The sequence below is a fragment of the Rhinatrema bivittatum genome, chromosome 15 (assembly GCF_901001135.1).
Source record: "Rhinatrema bivittatum chromosome 15, aRhiBiv1.1, whole genome shotgun sequence".
Lineage (NCBI taxonomy): Eukaryota > Metazoa > Chordata > Amphibia > Gymnophiona > Rhinatrematidae > Rhinatrema > Rhinatrema bivittatum.
The window spans coordinates 80,936,419-80,949,247 of record NC_042629.1 but is presented as its reverse complement, the minus strand read 5'-3'; the positions used below and the strand labels follow the sequence as shown (position 1 = coordinate 80,949,247).

The window sequence follows — 12,829 nt, the reverse complement described above, 5'->3', positions numbered from 1 at the left end:
CGAAAGGAGCGGCGCACAACGCCTTCAAAACCAAGTTCAGGTTCCAGGACGGACATGGAGAACGGAACGGCGGACGCAATGTTTGGTCCCACGCAGGAAACGCACAACATCCGGATGAGAAGACAATGTCACTCCGTGAACTGGACCCCGCAACAAGGCCAGAGCCGCCACCTGAACTCGAAGGGAACTACAAGACAACCCCTTAGACAATCCATCCTGGAGAAAACGTAAAATCTCCGGCACTGAGGTCCGTGTGGTCCGTAAGTCCTGCTCAAGACACCACGTCTCAAAAACCTTCCAGACGCGTACATACGCTAGCGACGTGGACGCCTTGCGGAACCGTAACAACGTCGAAACGACCGCATCCGAATAGCCCCGTGCCTTCAACCTACGCCTCTCAAAATCCAAGCCGCTAGACAAAAGCATTCGACCCGGTCGAAACAAACGGGACCCTGATGGAGCAGGTCCAGCACATACGGGAACCGGATGGGCTCCTCCAACGCCAAGTACTGGAGATCCGCGAACCATGGTCGCCGAGGCCACTCGGGCGCGATGAGCACCACAGGCGCCGGATAAAGTTCTATGCGCCGTAGTGTCCGCCCGATGAGCGGCCATGGCAGGAAAACATATAGGAGCACCGGGAAGGCATCCCGGTGCTCCTACCTGAATTAAAGGCCAAAAGCTCAAAATTAACTGGGGGTTATTTAATTATAATCCAAAGTGCTTTGAAAGGAGCCCCTCAAAGGCTCAATACATACCTCCTCCATGTACTCTGGCTCCGAAGCAGATGCATCCCAGCGATTATTCAGAATGAATATATTGGGACGAGAAAGACGATCATTTACCTTGTGGAAGAATTGTTTCTCCTACATAAAAAGGAAAAAAATAAAACAATCAAATGTAGGTCAAAGCAGTGTGGAATCTAATCAGAACTTTTAATGAGGAGGAAGAGTCTGTATCTGCATCAGGGGCACCTGCACTACAGAATCTTCATCCTGTCTGCATGGGAGAATGGCTTGCAATTCATGGAAAGAGCACACTGGGGAATCTAATCAGAACTTTTAATGAGGAGGAAGAGTCTGTATCTGCATCAGGGGCACCTGCACTACAGAATCTTCATCCTGTCTGCAGGGGAGAATGGCTTGCAATTCATGGAAAGAGCACACTGGGGAATCTAATCAGAACTTTTAATGAGGAGGAAGAGTCTGTATCTGCATCAGAGGCACCTGCACTACAGAATCTTCATCCTGTCTGCAGGGGAGAATGGCTTGCAATTCATGGAAAGAGCACACTGGGGAATCTAATCAGAACTTTTAATGAGGAGGAAGAGTCTGTATCTGCATCAGGGGCACCTGCACTACAGAATCTTCATCCTGTCTGCATGGGAGAATGGCTTGCAATTCATGGAAAGAGCACACTGGGGAATCTAATCAGAACTTTTAATGAGGAGGAAGAGTCTGTATCTGCATCAGAGGCACCTGCACTACAGAATCTTCATCCTGTCTGCAGGGGAGAATGGCTTGCAATTCATGGAAAGAGCACACTGGGGAATCTAATCAGAACTTTTAATGAGGAGGAAGAGTCTGTATCTGCATCAGGGGCACCTGCACTACAGAATCTTCATCCTGTCTGCAGGGGAGAATGGCTTGCAATTCATGGAAAGAGCACACTGGGGAATCTAATCAGAACTTTTAATGAGGAGGAAGAGTCTGTATCTGCATCAGGGGCACCTGCACTACAGAATCTTCATCCTGTCTGCAGGGGAGAATGGCTTGCAATTCATGGAAAGAGCACACTGGGGAATCTAATCAGAACTTTTAATGAGGAGGAAGAGTCTGTATCTGCATCAGGGGCACCTGCACTACAGAATCTTCATCCTGTCTGCAGGGGAGAATGGCTTGCAATTCATGGAAAGAGCACACTGGGGAATCAACCCAGATTCTGTATGAGGGAGATCTCTAAGAACATAAGAACTGCCAGACTGGATCAGATTGAGGTTGCATCAACACAGGACTCTGTTTCCTGGCAAGATACTACAGAACTGGATCAGGGAAGAGCACTCGATGTAATTTACTTGGATTTGATACGGCCCCACACAGAAGACATCAACAAAATGAGAAGCTTGGGAGTCAGCTCCAAGGTGTTGGCGAGGATTACAAACTGGTTGACGGATAGAAGACAACGGGTGAAGGTAAATGGAAACTGCTCTGAAGAGAGGTGGTGTTAAGTGAAGTGCCACAGGAATCGGTGTTGGGACCGGTTCTGTTCAACATCTTCGTGAGCAACACTGTGGAAGGAACAGAAGATACAGTTTGTCTCTTTGCATAAGGAGTACAGAGAATGAGATGGGATTTAAGGAAGCTGGAAGAGTAGTCAAACATATGGTAGCTGGGATTCAATGCCAAGAAATGCAGAGTCATGCACATGGGGTGTGGTAATCCAAAAGAACTCTATGTGATGGGGGGGGGGGGGGGGGGGGGGGGGGGGAGAAGGGCTGATGTGCACGGAGCAGGAGAGAGACCTTGGGGTGAAAGTGTCTAACGACCTGAAGTCTGCGAAACAATGTGACAAGGCGATAGCTAAAGCCAGAAGAATGCTGGGCTGCATAGAGAGAGGAATATCGAGTAAGAAAAGGAAAGTGATTATCCCCTTGTACAGGTCCTTGGTGAGGCTTCACCTGTAATACTGTGCTCAATTCTGGAGACCGTATCTCTGAAGGGACAGAGACAAGATGGAGGCGGTCCAGAGAAGGGCGACCAAAAAGGTGGAGGGTCTTCATCGAATGATTTATGAGGAGAGATTGAAGAATCTAAATATGTACACCCTGGAGGAAAGGAGGAGCAGAGGTGATATGATGCAGACTTTCAGATACTGGAAAGTTTTTAACCTTTTAGATCCTGCTCATTGAAGGAATTATTTCCTGATGCCCCTTTTTACATATCTTAGTTAACTAGACCAAATATGGAATAAAAAAATTGCAACTAATTAAAAGTATATGAATTAAGTATATGAAAAAAAGTATATGAAAAAAAGTATATGAAGTATATGAATTAAGTATATGAAAAAAAGTATATGAAAAAAAGTATATGAATTAAGTATATGAAAAAAAGTATATGAATTAAGTATATGAAAAAAAGTATATGAATTAAGTATATGAATTAAGTATATGAAAAAAAGTATATGAATTAAGTATATGAATTAAGTATATGAAAAAAAGTATATGAATTAAGTATATGAATTAAGTATATGAATTAAGTATATGAAAAAATGTTCCACTTGTGGAATGTTGGTACCTAAAAGGTTAATGATCCATGGTCGTCAACAAACCTTTTCCATTGGAAAAAGTTTAGTAGAACTAGGGGTCACAATTTGAAACTCCAGGGAGGAAGACTTAGAACTAATGTCAGGAAATATTTCTTCACTGAGAGGGTGGTGGATGCCTGGAACGCCCTTCCGGAGGGAAGTGGTGAAGACTAAACCTGTGAAGGATTTCAAAGGGGCATGGGATAAACATTGTGGATCCCTAAAGGCTAGAGGATGGGAATAAATAAAAAAGCTTAACCGGCACGGAGCGGCAGTTACTGCCCTTAACAGAAACATGGGGGTAACCTGCACGGAACGGCAGTTACTACCCTTAACAGAAACATGGGGGTAACCTGCACGGAACGGCAGTTACTACCCTTAACAGAAACATGGGGGTAACCTGCACGGAGCGGCAGTTACTACCCTTAACAGAAACATGGGGGTAACCTGCACGGAACGGCAGTTACTACCCTTAACAGAAACATGGGGGTAACCTGCACGGAGCGGCAGTTACTACCCTTAACAGAAACATGGGGGGTAACCTGCACGGAACGGCAGTTACTACTCTTAACAGAAACATGGGGGTAACCTGCACGGAGCGGCAGTTACTGCCCTTAACAGAAACATGGGGATAACCTGCACGGAACGGCAGTTACTGCCCTTAACAGAAACATGGGGGTAACCTGCACGGAGCGGCAGTTACTACCCTTAACAGAAACATGGGGGTAACCTGCACGGAACGGCAGTTACTGCCCTTAACAGAAACATGGGGGTAACCTGCACGGAACGGCAGTTACTGCCCTTAACAGAAGCATGGGGGTAACCTGCACGGAGCGGCAGTTACTGCCCTTAACAGAAACATGGGGGTAACCTGCACGGAGCGGCAGTTACTGCCCTTAACAGAAACATGGGGGTAACCTGCACGGAGCGGCAGTTACTGCCCTTAACAGAAACATGGGGGTAACCTGCACGGAACGGCAGTTACTGCCCTTAACAGAAACATGGGGGTAACCTGCACGGAGCGGCAGTTACGGCCCTTAACAAAAACATGGGGGTAACCTGCACGGAGCGGCAGTTACTGCCCTTAACAGAAACATGGGGGTAACCTGCACGGAGCAGCAGTTACTGCCCTTAACAGAAACATGGGGGTAACCTGCACGGAGCGGCAGTTACTGCCCTTAACAGAAACATGGGGGTAACCTGCACGGAGCGGCAGTTACTACCCTTAACAGAAACATGGGGGGTAACCTGCACGGAACGGCAGTTACTACTCTTAACATAAACATGGGGGTAACCTGCACGGAGCGGCAGTTACTGCCCTTAACAGAAACATGGGGGTAACCTGCACGGAACGGCAGTTACTACCCTTAACAGAAACATGGGGGTAACCTGCACGGAGCGGCAGTTACGGCCCTTAACAGAAACATGGGGGTAACCTGCACGGAGCGGCAGTTACTACCCTTAACAGAAACATGGGGGTAACCTGCACGGAGCGGCAGTTACTGCCCTTAACAGAAACATGGGGGTAACCTGCACGGAACGGCAGTTACTGCCCTTAACAGAAGCATGGGGGTAACCTGCACGGAGCGGCAGTTACTGCCCTTAACAGAAGCATGGGGGTAACCTGCACGGAGCGGCAGTTACTGCCCTTAACAGAAACATGGGGGTAACCTGCACGGAGCGGCAGTTACTGCCCTTAACAGAAACATGGGGGTAACCTGCATGGAGCGGCAGTTACTACCCTTAACAGAAACATAGGGGTAACCTGCATGGAACGGCAGTTACTACCTTGGGAAGCTTGCTGGACAGACTGGATGGACCATTTTGGTCTTTTTCTGCCGTCATTACTATGTTAATGTGCGCCGAAAAACCGGAGGGAAGAGTCCACTAAGAATCTTCCTAAATCTGTACACTATGGTCTTCTGGTCCAACTTAGTGCCACCAGAACCACCATCCTCCCATGACTCTCAATCTTCAGAATCATTCTGCCCAACATGGGGAAAAGCATGCCACCGCTTGCCTTCTGGCCACTCCAGCATGAGGGGATAGATGCCCCAGGACTTTGGATCTCTGCTGTGACTGAAGAATAGAGGAATCCTTGCATTGTGATCCACCATCCGCTGAAACACCTCGTTTGACAATTCCCATTCTCCTGGGTCCAGACTCTGTCTGTTGTGCAAGTCTATTCTTACGGTGTCTTTTCCTGCAACGTGTGAGGCTGAAAGCTCCTGAAGATGCACTTCCACCTATTCCTGCAACACTTGCGGGTTCTTCGTTCATCCCTGCTGATTGATGCACGCCACTGTAGTTTCATTCTGCGACATTATCCGGACCGCTAAACTTTGCAATCAGTCTCTGAACAATAAGCATGCCAGCCAGAGCACACGGGCTTCCAGCTGATAAGATTTCCAGAGAAATCCTTCTGCATTCCAGCACCCTAGCACTGCCAGTTGCTGACAGTGAGCTCCCCAACCCTGGAGGCTCACATTTTCCTGAGTACTAGCCAGTCTGGTGATCTTAGGGAAATGCCTTTCCTCATATGATCCACTTTTAACCACCACTGAAGAGCAGAACTCCATTGGCAGGAGAAGCGAAAACAAATAATCATGAGAATGTGGCTCCCACGAGCCAGCAAAGTGTGCTGAGGACACATATGTACCCCTCACCCAAGGGACTACCACCAGGGTTGCCACCATCAATCCGAGCACCTGAAGATAGGGCTACACTGTCAGTCGAATCATGTTCATCAATATCCGCACCTGCGGCATCAGCTTCTGAATAAGGTTCTCCGGCAGGGAACACCCTGGTCCCTTTTTTCCAGTCATATTGACTCCAAGATACTCCAGCGACTGTGTTGGCTAAAGACTGCTCTTGGACAAAAGTGAACCGGTAGATGTAGTGTACTTGGATTTTCAGAAGGCATTCGACAAGGTTTCGAATGAGAGGCTTCTAAGAAAACTAAAAAGTCATGGGATAGGAGGCGATGTCCTTTCGTGGATTACAAACTGGTTAAAAGATAGGAAACAGAGAGTAGGATTAAATGGTCAATTTTCTCAGTGGAAAAGGGTAAACAGTGGAGTGCCTCAGGGATCTGTACTTGGACAGGTGCTTTTCAATATATTTATAAATGATCTGGAAAGGAATACGATGAGTGAGATGATCAGGTTTGCGGATGATACAAAATTATTCAGAGTAGTTAAATCACAAGCAGATTGTGATACATTACAGGAGGACCAAGAAAGAGATCTAGGTGTCATAGTGGATAACACATTGAAATCGTCAGCTCAGTGTGCTGCGGCAGTCAAAAAAGCAAACAGAATGTTGGGAATTATTAGAAAAGGAATGATGAATAAAACGGAAAATGTCATAATGCCTCTGTATCGCTCCATGGTGAGACCGCACCTTGAATACTGTGTACAATTCTGGTCGCCGCATCTCAAAAAAGATATAATTGCACTGGAGAAGGTACAGAGAAGGGCTACCAAAATGATAAGGGGAATGGAACAACTCCCCTATGAGGAAAGACTAAAGAGGTTAGGACTTTTCAGCTTGGAGAAGAGACGACTGAGGGGGGATATGATAGAGGTGTTTAAAATCATGAGAGGTCTAGAACGGGTAGATGTGAATCGGTTATTTACTCTTTCGGATAGTAGAAAGACTAGGGGACACTCCATGAAGTTAGCATGGGGCACATTTAAAACTAATCGGAGAAAGTTCTTTTTTACTCAACGCACAATTAAACTCTGGAATTTGTTGCCAGAGAATGTGGTTCGTGCAGTTAGTGTAGCTGTGTTTAAAAAAGGATTGGATAAGTTCTTGGAGGAGAAGTCCATTACCTGCTATTAAGTTCACTTAGAGAATAGCCACTGCCATTAGCAATGGTTACATGGAATAGACTAAGTTTTTGGGAACTTGCCAGGTTCTTATGGCCTGGATTGGCCACTGTTGGAAACAGGATGCTGGGCTTGATGGACCCTTGGTCTGACCCAGTATGGCATTTTCTTATGTTCTTATGACCTTGCAAGACTGGAAGATTGGGCAGATGAAACTTAATGTGGACAAGTGCAAGGTGTTGCATATAGGGAAAAATAACCCTTGCTGTAGTTACACGATGTTAGGTTCCATATTAGGAGCTACCACCCAGGAAAAAGATCTAGGCATCATAGTGGATAACACATTGAAATCGTCGGCTCAGTGTGCTGTGATGATCAAAAAAGAAAACAAGGTTAGGAATTATTAGGAAGGGAATGCCAAATAAAAGGATGGATGTCATAATGCCTCTGTATTGCTCCATTGTGAGACCACAACTGGAATACTGTGTACAATTCTGGTCACCACAACTCAAAAAAGATATAGTTGAACTGGAGAAAGTGCAGAGAAGGGAAACCAAAATAAGGGGCATGGAACAGCTCCCCTATAAGGAAAGGCTAAAGAAGATAGGGCTGTTCAGTTTGGAGGGGGGATATGATAGAGGTCTACAAAATCGTGAAAGGACTTGAATTTAATGTAAATCGGTTATTTACTCTCTCAGATAATAGGAGGAGACTAGGGGGAACTCCATGAAGTTAGCAAGTAGCTCATTTAAAACAAATCGAAGAAAATTATTTTTCACTCAGTGCATAGTTAAGCTCTGGAATTCATTGCCAGAGGATGTGGTTATGGCAGTTAGTGTAAGTAGGTTTAAAAAAAAAAAAGTTTGAATAAGTTCCTAGAGGAAAAATCCATAAACTGCTATTAATTAGTAAGCAATAGTAGCTTGTGATTTATTTAAGTTTCGGTACTTGCCAGGTACCTGTGTCTTGGATTGGCCACTGTTGGAAACAGGATACTGGGCTTGATCAACCCTTGGTCTAACCGAGTATGGCAATTCTTATGTTCACCTCTGATATTAAAAAAAAAAAAAAAACCCCCAGAGGAGGATGGCACACCTTCATTTGGAGGCTCCGGGTGCTCCACTCCTGGAGACTGCGCCTCATCTGGACAGCCTGAGACGAAGAACTGGGATCTGCCCAAAAGTCGAGTTCTCTAAAAGGCCAAAAATGTGCGAATGCTCTTCTATGAGCCCTCGTACTGAAGGCTTGTGTCTGTTTCTCATTCTCTGGTAATCGAAGAACCAGGGATTCTCCCCACTTATTGGTCATCTCCTCCAGTTCACTCCCAAACAAGATGAACCCTTTAAAAGATAACTTCGTAATGTTTGCTTTGAGGTGGTATTGGCCAACCAATTTCTCAGCCATAGCTGAAGCCTAGCTGCTATTACAGAAGTCACTCCTCTGAGTGAGGAGCAGACCAATCACAGCCTTCATCTTCCAAAAAAAGAGGCTGCTGATTCCATCACTGCCCAAGATTCACCAACCTCCTGGGAGAGCAATAAGCAAGAGCGAGCAACCAGGGAAGAACAGGAAGCTATCTCTTCAAAGGCCTGCTTAAGGATGCTTCAATTCTCCCATCATGAGCATCCTTTAAGTCGCCCGCTTGGTAACCGTACACACAAGCGTTTACATCTTTGGAAATCGTAATTGCTCTCACTTAGCCGGGTCCAGAGGGTACAGGCCTTCCAAGACTGGTTCCCCTTTGAAATTAGCTTCCAGGGTGCCCCACTCAAGATCAATTAATTCTTGAATGGCTTCCATAATATGAGATCTTTCTTAGACTCAGCCATGGATTCAGTCCCAATAGCCCTATGTCTGGGAATCAGGGCCGGTAACAGCTTTATGAAAGAGCTGCAACAATCCCAGAGGAATGTCCTTCCAGCAGGGAACAAGGACCGGTTTCATCATCCGTGCTATCAGCATCTCCAACAGAAGACCGGCAGCCGATCTGGGCACGTTCTGACGCTTATCCAGACAATAGAGGTTGGGGCCAAGGACTATGCCTGAAGAGGCAGAGGGATCCATGCCAAAACCAGGGGCTCCTATCCAGAGCCCCCTAAACTACCATCCCCTCTGACAAACCAGTTAGGGGAGGTCCAACTTAAGAAACCCTTCTGATAGCTCTTTTTTTTTTCAGTCCCACACCAAACTGGGAAGAACCAGGCTTAGTAAAAATCAAACAAAGGCAATTCCCCCTGAGCCTCCAAACAACGCTGGCTCAATTATAGGGAACGCTCATCTGAGATGCCCGAATATGACCAACAGCACAGAGGTTGAGGTGCTTAGGTTTCTTAGACTTAAATGCTATCAGTCTATCAGTACACTGAATAAGCATCTGAAAAGCGTGCGCCCAGCTGAAGGCACCACAAAAATCTAGGCATCCAACTTACCTTGAGCGTCCACAAATTAGTATATGTGCTGTTGAAGCGAGCACCAGTTTAAGCGTCCAAAAATTAGCTACTACACACCGTATATCAATGGGCGCCGAGGTCGCACTACTTGGGTGCAGATATAAGCGTTTGCAAATTGATCCTGGTACGTACAGGGAAAGCAGAGTTGCTTACTGTAACAGGTGTTGTCCTAGCATAGCAGGATGTTAGTCCTCACAGATGGGTGACATCGGATGAAGTCCGGCACAGAAAACTTTTGTCAAAGTTTCTAGAACTTGACAGGCACACTGAGCATGCCCAGCCTGCCATTATCCATGGGGGGTCCCTCTTCAGTCTCGTAACACAGAATTCATGAGCAAAAAAATAAAAACAAGAAAATGCAGGAGAACCCAACTCCACGGTGTGGTGGGCAGGTTTCCTGAAGACTAACATTCTGCTGTCCTAGGAGAACACCTGTTACAGGTAAGCAACTCTTCTTTCTCCTAGGACAACCAGGATGGTAGTCCTCACAGACAGGTGAATACCAAGCTACAGACTGCTCCCAGCAACAACCATGACCAACAGCCACCGAACCAGGTGCCAACGGGCACAAAAGTAACTGCAGTGCTGTTGGTAACATAGGGAGACAGCCTGAACATGAAGGTAGGGAGAGCTGGGTTTAAGTCTGGAAAGGGTTGCGAAGGACAGATTGACTGAAGCTACTGTCATATCAACCATCCTTGTCCAAGCAGTAGTGGGCAGCGAACGTGTGTAGGGAACTCCACAATGCGGCCTTGCAGATTTTGGCATTGGGAACCGCTCGCAAGCGGGCGACCAATGCCTCCATGGCTCTCAAAGAGTGAGCTTTAACCCGGCCTCCAAGCTGAAGGCCCGCCTGTGCATAGCAGAAAGAGATACAATCCGCCAGCCAATTGGACAGAGTTTGTTTGCCCACTGCAACGCCCAACCTGCTCCTGTCAAAGTATATAAAGAGTTTCAAGGATTGCCTGTGGCCTGCTGGGCATTCGAGGTAGAAAGCTAAAGCCCTCTTGCAGTCCAAACTGTGCAGAGCCCATTCACCCTGTGAGAATGAGGCCTTGGAAAAAAAGGTGGGCAGAATGATGGACTGATTGAGATGAAAATCAGTCACAACCTTAGGCAGGAATTTAGGGTACAAACGCAGGACCACCCTATCATGAAAGAGTTTTGTGTAGGGTGGATATGTAGCCAACGCCTGAAGCTCACTAACCCTGCGCACTGAAGGGACTGCCACCAGGAAGATAATCTTCCAGGTCAGTAATTTAAGATCGAAGGCTCAAAAGGGTCTGACGAAGGCTATGGAGGTAGAAGTTTTATGGGACTGCAAAAGCGTAGTAATCACCTCCTCCGAGTAACCTTTATTTCTCATTCTCCGCCTTTCAAAAGCCATGCTGCTAGACAAACCCGATCTACCTTTGTGAAATAAACGGGACCTTATCGCAGCAGACTCCAGGATGGATGAAATCTCAGCAGGCCATCTACCACCAGATTGAGGAGGTCCACAAACCACGGGCACCTTGGCCACTCTGGCGCGACGAGTATCACCTTGCCCGAATGAGCCTCGATGCTCTGTAGAACCTTGCCAACCAACGGCCACAGCGGAAAAACATACAACAGAATGTCCTTTGGCCAGGGAAGCACCAGAGCGTCTACACCTTCCACTCCTGGCTCTCTTCGACGACTGAAAAATTGAGGAGCTTTGGCATTGTGATACGTCACCAACAGGACTATCGCGGGCCTGGACCATAAGTTGCACAGGAGACCGAAAGCCTCGTCAGAGAGTTCCCACTCTCCCGGATCCAACTGGTGGCAGCTGAGAAAGTCTGCCTGCACATTGTCCACTCTGGCAATGTTAGAGGCTGCTATCCCGCCCAGCTGATTAAAAGTTGAGCCTCCGTCGCCACCGGACTCCGCGTTCCACCCTGACGATTGATGTAAGCCACCGTCGTCGCATTGCCAGAGAGAATCCGCAGTGATCTCCCCTCTACTAAGGGAAGGAATACCTGTAGCGCCAACCGAACCGCTCTGTCTCCAACCAATTGATCGACCAAGAAGACTCCGACCTCATCCACTGACCTTGCACTGCTGTTCCTCAACAAACCTCTCCCCACCTGGAGAGGCTGGCATCGGTGGTTACCACTATCCAGGAGGGAATTTCCAAATCCACACCCCGTCGTAATCTGGACACAGCCACCAAAGAAGACTGGACCGTGCCGAATCCGTCACAGCTGGGAGCCTGACGAGAGGAGGATCCAGAAGACCGTGATGCCCGAAAACGACGATTCCCCCGGAATCTGGACCACTGAGGAAAAGAGCCTCTTCTCCTGGGCCTGTCCTGTGGCAGCTTGTGAACCTTATTCTCTCCCAGAGACCTAATCATGTCCTCCAACTGTCGGCCAAAGAGCAGCTTTCCCTTGAAAGGCAAGGAACTCAGCTGAGCTTTCGAGGAGACATCCACCGACCAATTTCTGAGCCAAAGGTGCCTGCGGGCCAAAACGACGGAGACCATTGTTCTTCCCGATGTGCGCAGGAGATCATACAGTGTGTCCACACTGTAAGCCACCGCCCCCTCCAAACGACCAGCCTGAGCCGCTTCCACATCCGAAAGGGATGCCACAGATTGTAAGTGCTGCACATGGCCGCCCGCACTCCCAGGGCGGAGGTCTCAAATATCTTTTTATGCTGTACCTCCAACTTTCGGTCTTGCAAATCTTTTAGGGCCATCGCTCCTGTGACTGGGATGGTGGTCTTTGTAGTGACTGCAGAGACTGCCGCATCCACCTTGGGTACCCTGAGCAGCTCCAACGCATCCTCCGGTAGCAGGTACAACTTATCCATAGCGTGGCTGACTTTCAAACCTAGATCCGGAGTGTCTCACTCCCGGAACAAGAGGTCAGTGACTGACATATGAAAGGGAAAAGAGCGAGCCTGGTCTCTTAGACCTAACATCACGGGATCCACCGCTCCCATATGCGGTGACTCCTGCGGGACTTCAATTCCGAGCTCTTCCAGAATATTCGGGATAAGCGGACCAATTCATCTCTCTGGAACAAGCGGACCACCTTGGGATCATCACCATCCACCACAAAAGCGCTTCCCTGCTTGGGCATCAGGGGCTGACCATCCTGGCCTGCGTCTACCCCCTGAAGGTCTTGCGGGGAAGGGTCTCCTCCATCAGAGAGATCCGAAGACGAATCATCCGGACCTGCCATGGATCTGAGAGGGCGCTTAGACTTAGTATGCCCC

General features: G+C 47.7%; 1 protein-coding gene across 3 annotated transcripts in view; it reads right to left on the bottom strand.

Annotated features, from left to right (window-relative positions):
• MFN2 (mitofusin 2) overlaps positions 1–12,829 on the bottom strand; it is a gene marked incomplete at its 3' end in the record, with an annotated part of 78,375 nt that overhangs the window by 42,716 nt on the left and 22,830 nt on the right. For 2 of the 3 annotated variants that reach the window (XM_029578824.1, XM_029578825.1), the window contains 1 exon segment: positions 759–866. In XM_029578824.1, coding sequence (XP_029434684.1) covers positions 759–866 — 108 coding nt within the window. 3 annotated transcript variants of the gene reach the window in all.